The following is a 22322-nucleotide window of genomic DNA, read 5'->3' as shown; positions in this document are numbered from 1 at the left end:
TCAGGAAAGCGTGTAAACTGCCCCTAGACTTTCATGTACTCTGCTGTTCTTTTTCAATCCCTTCTAGAAGGTTTTCTAGAACAAACTCAATTCAAGATGTGATGACAAAGGTATAAAATATTCTCTTTCTCAGGATATGCATTTTGAATGGGAAGACTAGAGGCAGTGGAATCAGTTGCTAATTAAAACATTTCAGGCATCTGGTATCAGTGAGGGAGCCATTGGGCAGTGATAAATGCTGAAGATAATCTTACTCCAGTCCAAAATCAGCTCAGTCATTCCTTACTTAATAAGTATTTATTGATTGCTTATAATACATGAGGCACTGGCACAATGAACAACACAGACACTGACTTAACCCATTGGAGCTCCAGACTGGCTCTGGACACAGCAAACATCACATGAAAAATGAGACTATTTTCTTTGGTGGCTTCTGAAAACAAATGCTGTTTTATTTGAGTAGCACTTAAATTCTGCTCAGACTCTGTTTTGTTTCTTGTTGTTGCCTACCCAGCATCATTTCTTTTAGTAACAGCACTCTGATTTAACCTTGAGGCACCCTGTTACTCCCATTCACGGTCCTTGAAGATGACAGAACTAACTCACCTAGCCCCTAACTGCAGGAGAGAGCATGTGACTGAGGGCTGGCCGATCTGATCTCTGCATCTCCTTGTTCATAACGATCGGTTCAGACATGGATATGTGATCCCCATGGAGCCTACAGAAAACCTTTGTAGGATTTTCCCCTACAGTTATTAGGAAACAATAAGCTCTTTCTATTGGGTTTGCAGGCTGGGAAGAGCCTACTTGAGACTATGGTCAACAGAAGAAAGCAGAGACATTGCTTAATTGATTGTATTCAGGTCTGTCCATGGATTGTCAATGTATATTAACATTGTACAGGCAAATAGAGAAGGAGGAGGGGGAGAGAGATTCATAGACATAGCTGTTTTGTATCAGCCAGTATGAGTTCCTTTCATTAGCAGCTGAAGGTCCTCATTCATTCAACTGCATTAAACTTTTACACCTCCAAGAGTACTTAATCAAAAGATGATGACGAACTATTTGTCCATCCACTCCTTTATTCCATTATCTAACATACGTTAATGATTAGTCAGTTGGTCACAAGTCAAAACTGGTCTGGCAAACTGGATCCTTTTCAGGGTGACCTCAGTGAAGAGAGTGGAGTCCTGCGTCTCTGGGGTTTTTGTGGTCATAGCTGGTTGGTTACCTAATGCTACATGCAGCTGAAACAGCATCACAGCCCCTTTTCAATACTGGCATATTCCTTCAAAACAGTCAGGTTTTTTTCATGCTCCCTCTCTGGAGAAAGGAGGAACACAGTTTAAAATTCAAGCTGGACTACAAAGGAATTGGAAGAATGATTCTGACTCTTTTCTTCAACCTTGTAGCTGTGAAGAAACAGTGTTTTCCTTCAACCTATTAACGGAACCTGAATGAAAGAAAGTCTTCCTGGTCTGGTGATGACTGTTCCACCTAAAACACAAATGGATTTCTTTAATCCCCAGGGTAAAGTCCTAGTCTCAACTATAGTGATGCATCACCAAACCACAGTGTTTCGAGAAGAGAGCATTAAACACCCAGGCCGCAGCACCAACAGGGAACAGGGTCCTGCATTCGCTTCATGAATTCCCCACCAGGAGTCACCAATAACAACGCCTGGGAATAGGTCTCTATGTTCTCGCAAAACAGATCAAATATGTGATTAACAGGGAACTGGTGAGACTTTTGATAGCATCACACATGCTCCTTCAGTGTCACATTCTTGTCATTTTTATTGCTCCTTCATCTGCTACTGTAAGGTATGTGAGATAGAGTTTCATTTCTACATTCACATCCCATCTATTCCATTCCTTCTTCCAGTAAGGAAGAATGGCAGATTTCCCCCTTTCACCACACACACCCACAGCCAAGCTCACATTCTCAAAACTCTTGCCTAGATATGTGCACGCATAAACAACCCAAAGACATATATAAATAAATCCATGTATTGTTTAGGGGGTATACATCTCTGTGAAGAGATTAGATAGGTAGATAGACAGATGATAGATAGTATATAGATCTCAAAATAACTGACACACATATCTCCCAAACTCTGCTAAAATACAAAACTTATTATAGTATCAGTCTTCACTAGATTACAAGATTTAGAAGCTACATTCAATTTAAAAATAGTTTTTGAAAAATGTATATATCAAATATTAATACTATTCTGGAGTTAGAAAAACTGTAATGAGGTGATAAAAACTGAGGTACCAGTGGTGAGATAAGGCCTTTTAGTCTGGGAAACTACTTTTTGAAGTCAGAGTAGATAGAGTACGGTCTAAGAGACCTCCAGAAAAATGACTGCTCCAACTACCAAATCTGCATGTTGAGATACTGAAATAAATCTGAATAAGGAGCAACTCTAAAGATTAAAATTTATTTGGACGAGCATCTTTCAGCAGGAGTGCGTGAAGGGGGGAGAGAGTATGTTAAGAAAGGGGTAGTCAGGCCCCCTGTTCCTAGCGAAGCTTCCTGCACTCTCTCAACAGAACGTTAAAGCAAGAGCTATTCAGGGAGAACAGACCAACGACCTACTCCATCCCTCCTGAGTCGGGGAGGAGACCCTGGGTTTCCACTCAAGTCGGGGAAGGATGCCCTTATTATGTAGGTTGCACATCGTGATGCTTAGTGCACTTCCCAGGAGATATCTAATTCATGCTCAGGGCTCCCCTTCTGGAAGCACAAACTTCATCTTCCCAGGCTAAACCAGAGGGCAGGCAGTGCTCAGGTATCATTGTTCTGCTTTCAAGAAGAGGAAATGAAGTGCAGACCTGTGAAACCTCTTGACATTCTGCCTCCCCAAAGGAGTTGCTGCCTGCCTCTGTCTCTTGTCCCCTGGAAGTAGGAGATGAGCTGAAAATTCCTAACTAGAGAATTACCAGATGGCAAAGCTCCTGGTAAATTACCAGATGAGGAGCTTCCCTGGTGGCTCAGACAGTAAAATCATCTGCTTGCAATGCTGGAGACCTGGTTTCAATACCTGGGTCAGAAGATTCCCTGGAGAAGGAAAATCCTGGAAAATGCCATGGATGGAGGAACCTCATAGGCTACAGTCCATGGGGTCACAAAGAGTCTGACACGACTAAGCGACTTTGCTTTCACTTTCAAAGCTCCTGTCCCTGGAACAGACATATATTTTCAAATGTTTCAATAATTATCTCTTCTAGTCCAGTGTTTTCAAAATTGGTTGACCAGTCACATTTGGACCAAGCTGAAAGGTTGTTTCAGGGTCTCCATACAATTTCAGGTCTTCTGTAACTTACAGGATGTATATTTCCAGTGATACTACTTTGATTCTAGCCACCTGAAATGAGTTTTTACTTATATTTGAGAACTGTGAAAACTTAGGAATAATAAAAAGGCTATCACTTTATATAAACACAATCTGATTAGCTAAATGCCAGTCCAGTTCTGAGGTCAGCTGTAGGGATAAGTGGGTGTGGATCTGGGCCCCACAGGTTGACCAGTATCCCTGGGAGTTGTCAAAACAGCAAATTGTTTTAAATAAGTTTTCTTAAAAAAAAAAAAAAGAAAAAGGAATCCATCAAGTGACACAAACTCAAGCTGATCAAAGTCTTCTGCCCTCAGGTCCGCTCTCCGTCTGCAGTGGTGTGCAGGCTGGGAAACGGCACCCTGTGTCTTCAGGCTGACTTCAGACTCTCAGCCCATCGTGCCCTGCAATGGCTTCCTTTTTGCTGCTACTTTCAAAGACATGGCTCCAGCAGCTTCATCACTAGAAGCAATGTGCTCTTCACATTTTAGTGTCCTGGACAGGGGTGTTATCCTGAGAACAAAAGAGGAAGGAATAAATTAGGAGGAGAGTAGAGAAGCCTGGACACTCAGCTTGTCTTCCTGGGAATGCTAAGTCAGGCAACAACAGTAATAGTGATAATAATGCTATGTGACTGACATAGTTTTTCATACTCATCAACGCATTTATTCCTCACAAAAGCAATAGGAGTTTGATACTTGTATTTACTCTGTTTTATAGGTGGGTTAATTAAGGCACAGAGAGGTCAAGTGACTTCCCCTAGGTCATATGGCTAGCAAGTGGGGGAGTCAGGATTTAAACCCTGGGATCAGAGCTTGGGCTCTCAACAAGGACACTGCCTTTTCCTTGACGCTTGGCCTCCCATGTCCTCGCGGCCCTAGCTTCTCCCCTCATCACTCATTCCCTTTAATTTCATCATCCTGAAACACTGCTAAAGAATCAAAGAGAAAGAGGAAAAGTTCCTCATGAGCAGGAATGTATATGGGCAAAAAGGAGTTTCAGGTCAGTTGAAAGTAACTGAAGAAACAAAGTAAGCAGCAGTCTGGTTTGGGGGCGTGTGGAATGAGGGGCTGCTGGGCCTGTGGGGTGCGGCTGGGACCATGTGAGAGCCTGGCTGGCGCTAAGCAGTCAGGAGAGGCCAGGAGGTGATGGGGAGGACCAGGTGCAGGAGTCATGATGCTGCCCAGAGGCCGAGAAGGGGCCAGGGCAGCCCAGCCAGGCAGAGGTGGAAGGATGGACGTGGTTTCTAGGGTGGGTTGCCAGCATCAGCTGTTTCAGAGAGGTGAGGATGACAAGAGCAGACATGTCAGGTCTTTGGTGGATGGAAGCCACGACTGAGCTTCAAAGTCATTGGTAAGAGTGAGGGTCAGAAAGCAGAGTTGAGAGATTTATCTTTAGGATTAGAGACGAATGTTTGTAGGCAGAAAGGGGCGAGCTAGTGAGGTGCTAGAAATACAGACGGGTAACCGAACAGGAAAATCTCGGTCTAACCCCCTCGCTTAAAGGCACACGTATGCTCTACAAATATCTTGTAGAAAAGTCCAGAAAACAATTGACACAGCAGACAAGGCGGGTAATCTTATCAAGGATAAAGGGCCTCTCCTTGGATTCACAGGGAAAAGAGACTCTTTGAAGGTGTGAGGCAGGTGACAAACAGGCTGGTCTTTCTTTTGGGTAAACAGGAGATGAGGTCATTTGCAAAGCAGGAGAGGAAGAGGCAGGCAGCGAGCTGGGGGAACGGGGATGAAAATAGGATGATACAGAAGCAGTGAAAGGGTGTCCCAGCAGAGGACGGATATGGTTCAGCCAGGTTGGTAAGAGTTTATAGCAGATCCAGGCAGCATGGTTTTGTGAATTCCACCAATGACATTCACAAGTCTTGACAAAGAAGGTGGGTGTGAGAGTGACTGGACTTTGGGGATAATACAGAAAACCAGAGCAGGTCCATGGTGAAACCAAGATCAAGGAGCAGAAGGACAACAAGAACATGAAGAAGGACAGCTCATAAGTGGCTGTCTCCAAGGGACAGGAATCATCCAAAGTCACAGAGCTCAAGTTGACACAAAGGACATCAGCTCTACTCATCAGTATAAGCTGCTTCACAAAAAAACGTCTGCACAAATCCAGATAATTTATGTAACCTGGGAGGGGCACTGCTTCTAATTCTCTTTTGGTCTTCTCAAGCCTGGTCAAGGTTAGAAGCAAAATACCTCAGGCAATGGTGCCAAAGGATTTCCCAATGAGGACAACTGTGACATAGGCCCCTTGGGTCACAGGCTTCCCCAGGGATACCATACCTGTCCCAGGTCTTTTCTGGATCAGGCAGAGGCGGCACGCACTTAAAAAACACTTTTCTAGTACTGCCCCCCTGCCCCAACCTCCACATCTAACCCCCATCTTCTTTGATTGGTAGAAATATATTGATCAGATCAACTACATAAGAATATACTCAATGTCAAAGACTGTCAAGAGGAAGTGATAAGTATATGCAGGAGTTAAAAAAAAAATCTTTGTCTGAAATAACTGCAACTCAGCCCATCAAACCCAAATAGGACTGAAAATATGAACACTGAGTGATTTATGGTGATTATGCGTACTAAAAGAGAAAGCACAAAGAGAAAGATGAGGGCAGAGATTCAAAATTCATTCTCACAGATCACAAAAATTTACTGTATAGCACAAGGAACTATATTTGATATCTTGTAATAACCTATAATAGAAAAGAAAGAAGAAAAAGAATATAGATGTATAGACATACATATGTATAATCAAATCACTTGACTGCGTACCTAAACTAGCACAATATCATAAATCAATTAAAAAAATCCACTCTCCATACTCCCATGTTGCCAGAATCTTTAAAATGAGAATTTATTCTGTGCACTATGTAATAAAAATTAGACAGCTTACCCAGTAATTTTAGATACAGGTCAGCTGGAAAATGATTCCAACATTTATTAATTTAGTTCATTAATTTATTAATTGACATTAATAAAATAGGCAAAATAGGAGAAAGTCTTTGCTATGTCTTCCAGCTTCTATTTTAAAATTACACTAGGAATCTATAGACCATACCTTTTGTTTACCTTACCAAATTTTGCCAATTCTTAAAGAAGAGTAGATAAATTGAAAAGTCCCAGTGAATAGCATATTATTATTGGTTTGATGCAAGGGAAAAAGGGGAAGTTTGGATGTATAGTTTCTGGAAAATACATTATTTTCAACTGAGTCTTTTTGCTGTTCACTTGGCACCTCACACACATACCCATATTTACCCCTGTATATTAAAGAATTTAATATACTAAATCCTCAAGAATTTTTTCAAGAAGTTATCATTCTTCAATTAAAATCTCCTTGGGAGTGGATATGTGTGTGCTGCCCGCACGTGCGCACACGCGCGCACACACACACACACACACACACACACACACACACTGTAACTAGCACAGTGTTCTGCACATAGTGAGGATATGACACGTAATTAAATGAGAAACAAGATGCTGTTACGCTCTTGGAAAGAGGCAGCACCTCGCATTTAAGTAATACAAAAATGAAAATAGCATCTTGAAAATAAAAAAATTTTAAAGTATTACTATTGAAGAAAGAACATTAAAAGTTACATTAGGACCTGAACACTAACAATCTGGAGTATAAAAACACAACCACAAAGAAGGGGGGCTGGAAGGGTGTACACACGCCAGGCCTATGTAATCTGGGCACAGTCCTAAACGGCAGCTCTCAGATGGCATTTGAGAGCTACAGGCTCTGAGTCTGTTCAACCAATTTTGTGCTTATAAATTATTTCACCTGGTTGCTTCAAGGATCTAGATATTAACCACCGAAAAAAACAAATCCAAACACACTGGCAGGGTTGGGGTACAGAGAGGGTGTGAGTCAGGGAAAGCTTGGCAGGGGCCCCCAGGCAGAGAAGGGCCTCACAGAGGGTTTGGAATCTGTGAAGCCATGGAACAAGGGGGAGCAGAGGTGAGTGAGTTGTCTTCCTCCAAAGGTATGTCCAACCCTAAGCCCAGTACATGTGCACGTGGCCTTATTTGGAAAGGGGATCTTTGTAGACGAGCTTAAGGATCTCAAGATGAGGTCATTCTAGACTTAGCGTGGGCCCACATCCAATGACTGGGGTCCTTTTAAGAGAGAGGAGAGGGAGTTTTGAGGCACACAGAGAAAGGCCATGTGAAGACAGAGTCAGAGGTTGGGGTGATAAGTCTACAGACCTGGGAAGGCCAAGGACTGCTGACAACCATCAGAAGCTGGAAGAGGCAAGACAGGCTCCTCAGGGGTGCCAGCAGTCAGCAGGAGTTAGGAGAAAGACATGGAGCAGACTCATCCTCCAAGTCTCCATAAGGAAGCAACCCTACCAATACTCTGCGTTTGGAGTTCTGGCCTCCAGAACTGTGGGACAACACATTTGCATTGTTTTTGAGCTGCCGATTTCTGGTAATTTGTTATGGCAGCCCTAAGGACGTGAGTAATTTTAGAAATTACTAAAATTGAGAGTAAACACACAAGCACACCTCTTTGGTTGCTGTACATAGAATGGACTATGTAGTTGGAAAAAATGAAAGCAGGAAGCCAGATAAGAGGCTAATGCAGTCGGAGGCTGACAGTGGCTTGAGTGAATGAATAAACTAAAACAAAGGGAAGGGGGAAACACTGGAGGGTGACTTTGTTGATGAGATTGTCAGGGGTGGTGGTAGGGGATGGGACACAGAACTTTTCTTGTGGAAGGCTGGTCTTGCTCCTGAGGCATAGGGAGGTGAGGTCAAGATAGGCTTTCTAGGAGTGGTGGAAGGAGCCAGGTGAATAAATGCCCAGCAGGAAGGAAGGGACTGAGGCACTCCCCCTACCCATGTGCAGTAGGTATCTAACCCCTGCGCATGAATAGGTGGAACATAAAGTATAGTAAAGCCGCTCAGTCGTGTCCGACTCTTTGCGACCCCATGGGCTGTAGCCTACCAGGCTGCTCTGTCCATGGGGTTTTCCAGGCAAGAGTACTGGAGTGGGTTGCCATTTCCTTCTCCAGGGGATCTTCCCCACCCAGGGATCGAACCCAGGTCTCCTGCATTAGAGGCAGTCGCTTTACCATCTGAGCTACCAGGGAGGTCACACAGATGGAACATAAAGCCTCCTCTATTCATTTTGTGTGCTTTCTTTTTAAAAAACTATTTCATTCTATTTTTAATTGGAGTATAGTTAACACTAAAAATTTTTATTCTATTTTTTTTATTGTAGTCACAAAACCTCCTTTAAAGGCCCAAATCAAAAGCTATCCTCACCCTGAAGCTCCACTGGCACTCTCCACATACAAACTGTTTCCCCCCACTTGAGCCCCAGGCTTCCCTAGAAGCCCCGCCTTCTTTACTGCGCCCTAAGGAATTGCTGGTCTCAGGTGCTAGACTGTGAGTTTTCTACAGAAGGAGTACTTCCTTTGCTCTTGGAATCCACCACAGCAGTGAGCCCAGGCCCAGACACTACATCAGCAGGCCTTGATGTGTGGGTCTCAGTCATACCTAGAAAGATGCCAGGACTGCGAGGCAGTGAGAGGCAGCGCGTAAGACACACTTCCCTTTCTGGTTGCTCCCCATCGGTGACAGCCTGTCTCAATCCAGCACCTGTGGTACTGCACACCCGGCTGACTGGTGACAGATAGAAGGGGTAGGGCATGGGGAAAAGGGTGCGCTGGCCCTGCCCTGTCCCGGGGGTTGGGAGTGGGGTGGGAGGGACAAGCCGGGCTGCCCACCTCTGTCCTGGCGACCTCGCTGCTGGTGTCCGGCTGGGCGTGGCCGGAGTCGGGGCTGCAGCCTGGCTCGAGGCTGGCCCCTTCATCTTGCCTTTCCTCGCTGGTCCCCTGCTCTGGGCTGTGGCCGCCCGCCCCTTCTCCAGGAGGGGGTTGAGGGGGCTCCTCCGCCGCGGCTCCCTCCTCCAGCCCCTTTGCGTCTTGGCTGCTTTGTCCGGGCTCCTCCTCTTCACCGGCCACCCTCTCCTTCACCTCTGTAGGCTCTTCCGCCTGCTCTCCAGCCGGTCTCTCCTCTTTGGGGCTCCCACACCCATCCTCCGCCTCTGAGCTGGAGGCTCGGGCTGGATGCTGGCCAGCCCCCTCCTCAGAGCCCCCCACAACCTTCGCCGGCTCCTGGGCTTCCCCCACAGCCCTGCTCTTCTCCTCCAGCTTCTCTGTCCTGCTGGGCGTCCTCCTCAGAGGAGGGGATCCTGGGGCTTTGCTCTTGGCCGGGAACACCTCGTCCCCGCTCTCTTCCTTGGCACCATTCTCCTGGGAAGGCTCCACGGCCCCGAACTCCCCCAGTTCCCCACAGTCTGACTGGGACCTTCGGAATCTCCGGGAGGGAGGGCGCCTTTTTATGGAGCCCCTTGTCCGCACCTGGAAGAAAGTGTTAAGGAATGTACATCTGTGAAAACGGCCAAGGTGAGGATGCCTGTTCTTTCAATGCCAGTTTCACAAGCCCCACCTGAGGATCATTTGATTTTCCACGAGGATGTAGCACTGTTTGCTATTTATTATAGGCAGAGCCCTATGGGGTTATGGTATTATATGGTAACCTGCAGAATTTTTTCTGTGTGGATGAAGATAAAAATGCTTTCTACCCAATAAGAAAAGATACCCTAAGATTTTATTGGTTCTGTAAAACATCAATCAGTTTGGTGTCTAACTTAGCAATTTTATTCGCACATTTGTTCTATTTAATTGCTTATAAATAACCAGTTCTTTGAATGAGCTTTACCATCTTATAGATTTCCTCATAAACTGACAAGTTGAACAAAATCTCTATTTCATATTAGAGTCATGTTTTAACATTTTGAGGACGCTACTTTGACAAAGATGAGTGGAAGGTGTGTGAGACTCAGAACAAGGCCTCACCTTCGTCCACTGGACTTCGTCAGAAGTTCAGTGGGCATGTTTATATCAGATGCCCTACTTTATTCACATGATGTGTCCTTTAAAATTTAATGTGCAAAGTAGGGACTTCTCTGATAATCCAGCAGTTAAGAATCCCCCCTGTCAATGCAGGGACAAAGGTGTGATCCCTGGTTGGGAAACTAAGATATCACATGCCATGTTACATTTTTGTGTTTGTCAATCCCAGTTTTGTCTCAGTGGTTTAGAATGAATGCTTTGTTTTAAAAGAGCTTCCCAGAAACTTTGCTGAGACCACAGTGAGGCTAGCCTGCACGCCATCAAGGCCTCAGTCCTCATGGCCTGCAGGGTTCAGAAATAATCCCAGCTGCTCCCTTACTGCTGTCACAAGACTAAAGTCTCCAGTATCAGGGCTCTCCCTGGGGTTCCTCTCTGTCCCCAGGGATCTCTCCATTGTTCTGGGCTGAAGGATCCCTATTCTGTCCCCAGCCAGCAGGCTCAAGGCCACCCCATCACCTCTTTGTTTCCTTGGGCTCTACCTGTTTCTGCATATTTGATCTCTTTTTCTTAGATGGATTCTCTGGAAGGGTCCAGAAGATCCTGCTCTCTCCATCCATAATTCTAAAGTCACATACATTTATTAATACCATTTCCTGGCATTGGAGCCCTTTAACTCTTAGCCTCTCCCTGGCTCTGGCCCAAATTTGCTGCATGTATTGTCAGAGTGTATTGGATTGTATGCACCTCTGATTCCTGATTCTTCCCTCCTTCCAGTAGGGCAGGGATCTGATGAAATTACACACAGAGTACCAGGTAGCATCCACAGAAACAAGCCTTGTTACACATCTTTTTTGCAAAGGAAACAGTTTGGATGTTTTTTAACTGGGGTGTGCATGCAGGCTAAGTCACCTCAGTCGTGTCCGACTCTTGTGACACTATAGACTGTAGCCCTCCAGGCTCCTCTGCCTATGGAGTCTCCAGGCAAGAATACTAGAGTGGGTTGCCATGTTCCCTTCCAGGGGATCTTCCTGACCCAGGGATCGATTCCGCATCTCTTACGTCTCCTGTGTTGGCAAGCACGTTCTTTATGATTAGCACCACCTGGGAAGCCCCTTAACTAGGGCAAGATGCAGCAAAAATGATTTGAGCCTATTCTGGGTCACTTAGGAGTATTCGAATCAAGTCAGGGCAGGACAACCTAGTGACCCTGTCCTCCTTTTTTGCTGAGTCACTGCTTTTGACATAAGTCTCAGCTGGGGTCAGTTGTGACTTCCTCCCTCTCTCTCCACAAAGGATGGAGAACTCGCTCCCTCCCCATGCCTGCCTTTCAGGTGAGGGGAGCAAGTTGCAGGGAGAGGGGATGAGAGAGACAGGCTAGGTAGAGGGTGATCTTAGTTCAGGGATCACTTGCCAGAAAGAGGAGACATATCCTTTGTTAAAAAGCAGCTCTGACCACAGCTAAGGTGTGTCCTCCTTTCTCCAGGACAACACAGGGTAGAGATAATTCAGGATTGCCCAGTACCCACATGTCCACAGACATTATAAACAAAGACATCACAATACTTAGGACCCAGACAGTACCTTATTGTAACAGGGCAGATGACTGCCTTCAGGAGGCTGGTCAAAGCTGACAGGCACCTCCTCTGGTTCGCTGGGCCGGGATCGCACTCCAGGGCTGCTGGGGGTAGAAGGTGGGCTATGAAATGGTGACACCATGGCCTTGAATCCAGGACTCTTGGGAGAGGCCCCAGGAAGCAGGGCTGCTGGATCAAAGACTAAATTGGCCTGTTGGGAAAGATGAGGAATTTCAGGTAAGGGTAGAGAGAAGATGAACGTTCCTAAGCTAGCATGTTGACTTCCTGGCCTTAGAACTGACTGAGACTAGGGACTGTGAGGCTTTTCTTCCTAACCAATCATCCATTGTCACAGCACGTCCTGCTCCTGGAAGACCTGCTTACTTTATCTACCTTCTGCTACCTGGCTTACTCCAGCTTGCATTCCAGAATGCCCAGGAAGTACTGATTTGATCTAAGAAAAATGCATGGAGTGGTCCCAATTTATAGACAAAGAGGACAAAATAGCAACTGCCAGGACTTGCAGGCACCAGGATCTCACACTAAGTCAGCAGCTTCACCATCCTTCTCGTCAGAGTCAGTAGCAGTTACCACTCACAGGATGCCTCCTCTTTGCTGGGCATGTGCAGTTTCCCCCTCTACCCTACACATTCAGTTTTGTTCCCAAGGCACAAATTAGCAAAGTGTTTAAGGAATCTGCCCTGGGATTCAAGCCCGGTCTCTTTGTCCCTCAGCCTCCAAGTAAGTAGAGGGTCTTCCTCAGTAGACAACCAGAATGATGGACAGAGCAGGCCACCAAGGCCTCCGGGGGAGCTGGCAGTGCAGCTGCAAGGGTGCCCCAACCTGGCCATCACAGTGCAGTTGAAAGCAGGCTAAGATGAACCCTGAGGGCAAGCAAAGAGAAGGGGTTACCCAAAGGCAACCAGCGCCTAAGGGAGTCATGAGGTTGGTGGCGGGGAGGAGGCAGGTGGTCCTAGACCTATCTGACTGCCTCAGAGAAGATGCAGGAGGGATTGAATGTGAGCGCCCTGAGTCCTCAGGATCATCTAGGGGAACCGGCTCCTCCAGCTCTACCCTCTACGTTTCCAAATCTTTGCCCAGTTGCATCGGCCAGAGCAGGAAAGCCAGCAGCAAGGTCTGCTGGGAAGGGACCAGGCTTGAGGGCAGACGATGCTCTCCACGCAGACCCATCTGACTCCAGATATCTACTCTTTCACTTGATAGCTGTGTGACCTACAGAGAGTCCAGTAGCCTTTCAGTATCTTGGATTTTTTATTTGCTCAATCGACTGAGCCTGACCTTCAGAGTCTTTTATGCTCTGGTCCCATTACTCTCTCCTATCATTATCTGACCCACACCCTCTCCCTCCAGACTTTCCTCGGTGTTACCCTCCTGGTAGCCAAGGCTCTGTCATCCCGAAGAGCTCTAGATGGTACTTTAGGGCTTGCAAAGTCTAGAACATTATGCATGTTTAAGATGACATTAGTACTTCTATTGTGATTTTAGGAAGAATTTATAATATAGACAAGATTGTGTCATAGTAAAATTAAAAATATAAAAGTTAAATAGCAACACCGTGAGCCCATGCCATGTCTAAAAGCAGCATATGGCAGGCACCAAGGGACAGGTTTGGACCACACAGGCTGAGGGAGTGGATGTACTGGGATGGCTTGGAGGGCTTCCTGGCAGTGGGGAGGTTAGCTGGGCATTAAGCGAGGTCTGCTTCCACTTTCAATGTCCAGCTGGGAAATTCTCTCTGTCAGACTGCTCACAGGCCTCCCTGGGGGCTCAGTGGTGAGGAATCCATCTGCCAGTGCAGGAGACGCAGAGACGATCCCTGATCCAGGAAGATCCCACATGCCTGGGAGAAACTAAGTCTGCGCACCACCACCATTGAGCATGTGCTCTAGAGCTGGGCGATTGCAATTACTGAGCACAGCTAGCGAAGCCCTCAAGCCCTAGAGCCTGTGCTCCACAGCAAGAGGAGCCACCCTGAAGACCCAGCACAGCCAAACATAAATAAATAAACATATATTAAAAAATACTGTTCACAAATAAAGTGGGTCTTCTAGCCAGTGGAAAACTTCTTTTAAAAAAATATTTTATTTTTATTTATTTGGCTTCACTGGTTCTCAGTGGCAGCATGCAGAATCGTTAGTTGTAGCTTGCCAGGTCTAGTTCTCTGACCAGGTATCCCCTGCATAGGGAGTGCAGAGTCTTAGCCACTGGATCACCAGGCAAGTCCCTTGAGCTTTGCATTATTAACTTCTCCAGTGAAGAAACATCATAGTTTCCATCTCATCCAATAGAATATTTAGAAGAAAAATTGAGCTGATGATGCATTTCTTAGTTCTTTTCCTACATAGTTCCAACAAAGTGGTTCCTAAGGGATTTGGCCAAATTATATACTGTTACTGACATTCTTCATAAGATTAAACCATTGGAGATCCAAACCTCATTCTCAGGTTTCCATATTTCCCTAAGACACTTGTTAATGACCAGAAAAGGGGAATAAGACCAAAATTTCAAGGTACACAGTCTTCGTGATAATTTCTAGCAGTTGACTGAGGTCTGTGGTGGGCTGCAGGGAGGCGGAGGTAGATGTCCTGCATCACACCCTTGACATCAAGTGGGGGGGCATGTCTGAGTTCAGGGGTCCCTTGTGAGAGATCCCTGTGAGGTACATGGGAGCCCTGCATCCTTCTACAGTGATGGGCAGCCCACCCCTTCCCTGCAACTGAGATGGAATCAGGGCTTTTCATGATGCGTTAAACTTCAGAAAGACTCCTTCTGACCCTTCACCCGGTAGGCTCATGACCCCAAACCAGAGGTGCTTTCCTTAACCGCAAATCAGGCTGGGGGCCAAATCTCTGGGCTCTCCCGTAGCTGGGAACTACAGAGGCTGTGACTATTTGTCCTGACACAGCCCTAAGAATGGCTCCACAACAAGGTTGAAGAATCAGTTTCATCAGTTGGACCCAGACAGGAGAATCCAGTGCAGGAGAGCCTTGCTGAGACTGCAGTGAAAGCTTGAGCATCTTCTACAGGCCTGACCCAGACATATGATGCTTGCTCCTCCTCTGCATTTCAGTTCACACTGTTCCCACACCAGAGAACTTCCCTCCCTCCTTTCCAGCCACCCTTCTTAAGGACCAACTCGGGGAAGAGGTGTTTCATAAAGCATTCGTCAGTTATTCCTGACCACTTGACTTTCTTCTTGCTCCATAATTCTAGAGCAGTGTATCTCACCTAAGGTTGGGGACAGGGGGATGATTTTGTTCCCATGAGACATTTGGCAATATCTGGGGACATTTTTTCTTTGTCAGTTTATTGAGTGCTGCTGGCATCTAGTGAATAAGGACTGCCGCTAAACATCAAATTATCCAGCCCAAATCATGCTGAGGTTAAAAAGTCCCGGTCTAGGGACTTCTTTGGTTGTCCAGTGGTTAAGAATCTGCCTTCCAAAGCAGGGAACGTGGGTTCAATCCCTAGTCAGGGAACTAAGATCCCACATGCCTTGGGGCAGTTATGTCTACGAGCTGCAACCAGAGCAAGCCCATGCTGCAATGAAGACCCAGTGCAGCCAAATAATAATAATACATTTTAAAAAGAAAAATCATACCAACTGTAAAAAAAAAAAAAAGTCATGGTCTAAAGCAGTAGGAGTTGGATAGTTACCCACAATTTAGACCTCGGGTATTTACTCTCCCATATGTCTTTTATTGTATCATATGTGAAAATCTGGGCTCCCCTACTGGCTCAGACGGTAAAGAATCTGCCCGTAATGCAGGAGACCCAAGTTTGATCCTTGGGTGGGAAAGATTCCCTGTAGAAGGAAATAGCAACCCACTCCAGTATTCTTGCTTGGGAATTCCCATGGACAGAGGAGCCTGGTGGGCTAAAGTCCATGGACATGTAAAGAATCAGAAACGACTGAGTGACCAACACTAACCTGTGAAAATCTTGTCTCCACAAGATTGTGAGATAAGTGCAGTTATATGCCTCATTCACTCTCCTAGGAAAGCCAGGGGGCACAGTGGGGAGGGCATGCAAGGTAACTGGCAATGAGGAAGGGCAGAATGCTTTCCAAACAATGAACTTGGCCATAGCGGTGTGATGTCTAGCAACTGAATTTCAGCCCTGTATAAGGTTGAAGTGGTCTGTGACTGCATTCACGCCTTGGAGAGGACTTGGCTATTCCTGGAGTGTTTCTTGCACTATAATGTCCTTTCCCCATAAGATATCCCATTCTCTTCTCTTCCCATTCTCTGCTAGATGTTAACGACTTGACTTCACATTTTATAGGGTCCTCATTGCCTTTAAGTAGAGCTTCCCATCCTTCAGGGCACTTTAATCACTACTTTGTTATCAAAGGTCAACTATCCAGGTGACCAACTATCCACTAGGGCGTCCCTGGTGCTCAGAGGTTAAAGTGTCTGCCTGCAATGTGGGAGACTCGGGTTCAATCCCTGGATTGGGAAGATCCCCTGGAGAAGGAAATGGCAACCCGCTCCAGCATTCTTGCCTGGAAAATCCCATGGACGGAGGAGCCTGGTAGGCTACAGTCCACAGGGTCGCAAAGAGTCGGACACAACTGAGCGACTTCACTTCACTTCACTTCACTTCATCCAGCTGACGTATGGAACTCCCCTTAGGAATCCCAAAGACATGCAGATATTGGATAAGGGGTAGTGATAGGTAATCATTCTGGACTTACCTGAAGTTTCTCAATCAGAGGTGAGCTCTTCACTTTGACTTTAGGAGGGTGGTTTGCACTGGGCAGTGACTTCTATAAAAGCAAATGGACCAAAACAATCAAATGAGTAAGGTGAAGGGAAGTGGGGTTCTGGTTGGAGCCCAGAAGCCACAATTGGAATGAGAACAAAAAGTAGGTTTCATCACTTCACCGCTTAGCTGCAGGAACTCACTTACCTCCTCGGGTACTAGGCACAGCCGGTGCCCCCTCCCCTCTCCCTCTTCTTGCCACTAACGACTGCCTGAATCTACGCACTGGAGCAAGCAGGACAACCGAAACACAGGAGGCCTCCTGTCCCAGGAAGGATGACTTCACGGTCATTATGAGGGAGCAGACTCTGTCTGAGGGGGATAAGATCTTCAGCCCATGACCTTAACAATGTGGGAAAACAACTGGAGGGGATTTCAAACAGAAAGGGCAAGTGACTATCCATTCTGTTTGTCACAAATATCACAAGAAACCAGAGAGCTGGAGTGAAACCCGACAGAGGTATTATTGAAATTGTTTCCTTGAGCTAATAATATTTTGGGAAACCTCACCAATAGTGTTTATAAACTATCATTTTCCAAAACACGGAATTTTCATTTTGATTAAGCAGACATTTATTGAGTACCCCCTACATTCCAGACATTGTGTTGGTTATATAAAAAAATGAACATGATTTTGTGAAAGTGAAAGTGTTAGTTGCTCAGTCATGTCCAACTTTTTGTGACCCTATGTACCGTATGTAGCCCACCAGGCTTCTCTGTCCAAGGGATTCTCCAGGCAAGAATACTGGAGTGGGTTGCCGTTCCCTTCTCCAGGGGATCTTCCCATCCCAGGGATTGAACCTGGGTCTCTTGCATTGCAGGGAGATTCTTTACCATTGGAGTGTGTGCCTGCCCTCTAAAAGCAGTCGATGTCTGAGACATACATATACATACACACACATACCTATATATATATATAAGAATATATGTACATATATATGCTGTTAGAGATATTTTTGTGATGAATATATGTCAGGTTTCTTGTCTGCTATTGGATTTTACATTATCTAAAAAGATTGACTCCTTGTTTTGTGTAAAGTCCTTACAGCTTGATTCTAGTTCCACAGGTATATTGATCTTCAACGTGTAGGAATGATGACAGTGATGATGATGATGATGGTGATGAAGAAAAAGAAATTGATGACTTCCATATTGTTGGACAGAGACCAGAGCAGAAAAAAACACAACAGGAGTTTCCTACATTTTGGGATATTGCTTCTTGCGCCCGTATTCTAATTTACTTGACTTATAAGAGGAATAATACCGATTTCTTATAAACCTGAGATATTTATTGAGGGAGATGATTTTAGTGATGGAAAGAGAGAGACTCACTCAACAGAACTCTGTGACCTTTTTAAGGCCAGCACTGGGGGGGCGGTGCTGGGGTGGATCGGTCACTTGCTGGGACTCAGGAGGCCCCCTCCCAGCCCTTTCTGATGCTGGTTTTCTTCTGGGAGGGGGGCTGCACTGCATGCAGGACCTTAGTCCCCTAACCAGGGATTGAACCCATGACCCCTGCACTGGGAGCTTGAAGTCTTAACCACTGGCCTGCCCAAAAAGTCCCCAACTGGCTTTGACAGGAGCTAGATGGATGCCCTGGCCTCAGCCTTCCCAGCCAAGGCCGAAGCAGGCAAGTGGGTTGGAATAGGCGATTCTAAGGCCTCCTCCAGCTGTCACGTGCCTCTGGCTCCATGAGTTTGCATCATCAGGCGTATTTCCAGAGTGGTCAGACTTTCAAGGAGCCTTGTGGCCACTGTGAGAATAGATTTGGTTGTTCTTAATTTCTGGGCTTTACAGTGAAAATTCACGTGAGCCAGTGTTTTTGAAGATGCCGTTCTAGAAACTGCAGCAACAATTGTGCTGACAAAACTCACTTCATGTAATAACTCCTCTCTTCCATAACTGATCGTTATCTTCTGAAGAGAGTGAAAATTCAATAAACACAGCCCCTTCCTCATAGGACAGTGCTGGGAACCCAGCTCATGCCCTACAAAATCCTTATTGATTTGAATTGATCTACTGAACAGGACTTCCCTGGTGGCTCAGACGGTAAAGCGTCTGCCTACAGTGCGGGAGACCTGGGTTCGATCCTGGGTCAGGAAGATCCTCTGGAGAAGGAAATGGCAACCCACTCCAGTACTCTTGCCTGGAAAATCCCATGGACGGAGGAGCGTAGTATGCTACAGTCCATGGGGTCACAAAGAGGCGGACACGACTGAGTGACTTCACTTCACTAAACAGGAAGAATCCAGAAAAGCCACCAGTGCAGTTCCTAGGAATGGCAGCAAGTGGCAGCATTTCCTTTACTGTTTAACTAGCAGCTCTAGACAAGTAGCTGCCTCTCACACAGTTGGAGGGATCAAGTCAACCTGACATCTCTCTATGAATACGTATGTCCATATATGACATTCTAATAATGACTAGAATAACGACCAGGTTCTTCAGTCCGTCTCTGGGCAGGTGAGGCTGTGGCTACATTAAAACCCAGTATTGGGTGGGTCCTCCAGAGGAGGGTAACTCCAATACACCCTGGGGGCAGCGGCTGGCCTCACCATCTCAGGCTCCTGTAGGCACAGGGAGTGGGGAGGAATGAAGAAGAGATAGTAAGACCCCTTCAGCACTGGGCACTGGAGACCAGGAGGCAGCCTGACTAGGGTCTTCCCTGCAGGCCCCCAAGGCTCCCAGCATTAGAGCAGGCTGTACCGTGGGAGTATGGAAGGATGATAGACAACAGCCTCCATCTAACCCAGCCAAACAAAGCTGGCTGTTTGTTTTATTTTTGTGTGAATTTCAAGGTGACAAAGAATCTTTGATATCTAGAAGCAATGAACTTCACATATGCAAGCACCCTGTCACCCCAGGACTTTCCTTCTAAGATCCAACCTCCCATTCATTCAGCCCTTGGCTGAATAGACCATAACTGCTGGTGGTGGCCCATGGAATGAAACGTGCAAACTTATTTCTCCCAGAGCCACTGAACTAACCTGGCTCACTCCACTTTTATCCAGGGAATAAACATCCCCCTCCAGCCCCCATGACTGGTTAGTGCTCTTGTCCCATTTTACAAAATAGGAAGCAGGCTCAGTGCAGTGCAGTGACTTCTCCAAGGTCAAGTCCAGTCAGGGGGCAGCCTCACAGGAGGCGCCTAGTGGCCACAGCCTTGGCCTGTTGCCTAACACAGGCCCAAGCCCAGAGGGCGGTCACAGGGGAAGATGGCCCTCAGCAAAGAGAAGTTGTTGATATGTATTTGGTCAGAATGTTGGCTGCTGCTGCTGCTGCTAAGTCGCTTCAGTCGTGTCCAACTCTGTGCGACCCCAGAGACAGCAGCCCACCAGGCTCCTCCGTCCATGGGATTTTCTAGGCAAGAGTACTGGAGTGGAGTGCCATTGCCTTCTCCGAATGTTGGCTGAGGAACCCACAAAGTCACAGAATCATAATGTGGGCACATGAGGAGACCCCCCAAAAACTTAGTGTTTTTCAACTGTGCCTCTTGGAGATTCTCATCCCAGAAGATCTCTGTTCATTGTGTGTGTGTGTGTGAGCGGGGGGGTGGGGTGGGGTGGGGGGTGGGGTGGGGGTAGTATTCCCAGAGCACATGGGGCTCTAGACACCACCCCTTTCTCCATTCCACTTGACAGGGAGCAGCTCTTTCCGAGTTATCTGATGGGCTTCTGCTTATATGCCTTGGCTTGACAAATAGGTGTGAACATCATTTTTCTACTCCAGATGTTTCACTTTATAGGTGAGAAAATGCAGACAAGGAGAGGCTCACCCAAGTCCATGTGGCTACCGTGTCCGTCTGTCATCAAGATGCCGGCCCCCCAAAAAGACAGTGGGGAAAGAGGTGTCACAGTGGATATGGGGACTGGACTATCTTTGGCTGGCTTGCTCTATTTGGGGATTGGCCTCCCGGACTGGAGGATAGAACATGCAAATCTGTTTCTGGTGGGGACCGCAACCACAGTGAAGGTTCATGGGCTCCTGGGAGGGTGTGGACAAGTTACTCTTACAGTTACAATTAGATAAATAAGAGTAGGTGAACATGCAGGCTGGGAATCCATTGCTGGCTATGATCTATGATACCAGAGCCTGTATTATGTTGGTAACATTGGCTATTTATAGCTGAGGGCAATGAGGCCTCCTGGGGGCTCCGGTTTTCTTCCAGTGATCCAGAATAATAGCCATCCTGTACAAGATACCACAGAAACACTCAATTATCTCATAGCAATTCTACCTCATGTGAGTGCAGACCCTCTTTCCAGACCCCTTGGGCACATGGAAGATCATATAAGTCAGACCTGGGAATCAAACATGACTTTCATGAGTCCTAAATCTGATGTGATGTGGTAATACTCTATGGCCCATTCTCTTGGCTGAAACGCTCAGGCTTGAAAAATGGTGCTACTGTCCTTGAAAAATCATAAGGGAAGCTCAATAAGAGGGAATAGAAGGGGCTTCATTTTCACGGTAAAGGAACAGGAAACATCAAGAAAAAAAGCTCATTCCTAAATCTGAAAAGGAGAAATTCCCTGCACGCCTTTAAAGTCTAAAAATGTGAACTGAGTGCTTCTTTCCCTAAGAAGGAGAAAGCAAATCATAACCAGCATCTTTGGAGCCCCAGGGGCAGCAGCACTTACCTCCTCACCATTCTGGCCCAGCTCTACCTTGGGGGGGAACAGAGAGAGGGAGCAGGGCGGTTTCCTTCTGGTTGGTTTACTGGCTGGTGTCTAGAGGGAAGGGCGACAGACAGACACACAGAAAAAGAGAGAGAGCTAATCAGGCAACAGGGAGGAAGAGAAAGGAGTGGAAACTGGCTTTAGGAATGTTCAGGAATGTCTGGTGGAGAAGAGAATGGAGGGAGCGTTGCCCGTCTTTGCCAGTTAACCATCAAGTCACTCCAGTGAGCTGTCTGCCCATTCAGACTTTTAGCTTCTCCCAGTGATCTCCTGCTGGCATCCTCTTTCACTTGAGATTCATCAGCCTGAAGCAACATTTCAAAATAACACTCGCATCCAGCTTCTGAGTACTGCCAGAGCCTTAGATCAGTACTCTTTCCTTCACCATTCATAACATGCCTACCGTGTCTTGAAATTACAGATGGGTTTTTCAGATAGAAAATAAAACCACAAAACAATGCATCTAAAAAAGCATTCTCGTTCTCCCTAAGGGGCCATTGATAAACCTCCCCTGACACTGGGGTGCCCTTCCTACATTCCACTTCTAAGGAGCTTCTCAGACCGTAGGACTAGAGAAAATCTGGCCCAGATTTCAGCACTACAAAGCCCCTTTGACACTGTCCTCTCCATCAGGATTCTAGAATCCTCTGCTAACCAGATCCCTTCCCTTTCTGATCCCTGCTTCCTATCTGAATGCACTTCCCTGTCAGTCCTTGCTTCCCAGTTCTCTGTTGGAATCTACCCTTGCTCTGAATTCCTATGCTCAGAGGAGGAGCCTGGTGTGGGGACTTCTTTATTCTGCGCCAGCCCAGGCCTGGCACAGCTGTGCAAGATCTAAATCTCCATCAGTGGGTGATGGAGCTGGACCAGCCCCGGGTTCCAGAGCCCCATCTCGGACAGCAGGCCTTTCAACACTCAGCCCCATGTCTGCTCCCTCCTGGCCAAAGTATAAGCCTCACTCTGGTGAGGAAAGACCCTGCCCAGGCCCAGCGGCAGGGCAACATTCCTCACATTCAGAGAGACCCCTCTCTGACTTGCTTCCTAATTTGGTAATCACTAAA

General features: G+C 46.5%; 1 protein-coding gene across 3 annotated transcripts in view; it reads right to left on the bottom strand.

The window, feature by feature from the left end:
* RCSD1 (RCSD domain containing 1) overlaps positions 956-22322 on the bottom strand; it is a 71345-nt gene continuing 49978 nt past the window's right edge. For 2 of the 3 annotated variants that reach the window (XM_005677081.3, XM_018046445.1), the window contains exons 3-7: positions 21223-21312; positions 16518-16589; positions 11808-12011; positions 9096-9731; positions 956-3850 (exon numbers count right to left, since the gene is read on the bottom strand). In XM_005677081.3, coding sequence (XP_005677138.2) covers positions 3818-3850; positions 9096-9731; positions 11808-12011; positions 16518-16589; positions 21223-21312 — 1035 coding nt within the window. In that variant the 3' untranslated portion in view covers positions 956-3817. The remainder of the gene's footprint in view (positions 3851-9095; positions 9732-11807; positions 12012-16517; positions 16590-21222; positions 21313-22322) is intronic. The other variant, XM_018046446.1, reaches the window with a different exon arrangement.

This window comes from Capra hircus, chromosome 3, assembly GCF_001704415.2.
Source record: "Capra hircus breed San Clemente chromosome 3, ASM170441v1, whole genome shotgun sequence".
Classification (NCBI taxonomy): domain Eukaryota; kingdom Metazoa; phylum Chordata; class Mammalia; order Artiodactyla; family Bovidae; genus Capra; species Capra hircus.
This window is presented reverse-complemented; position numbering and strand designations above follow the sequence as displayed.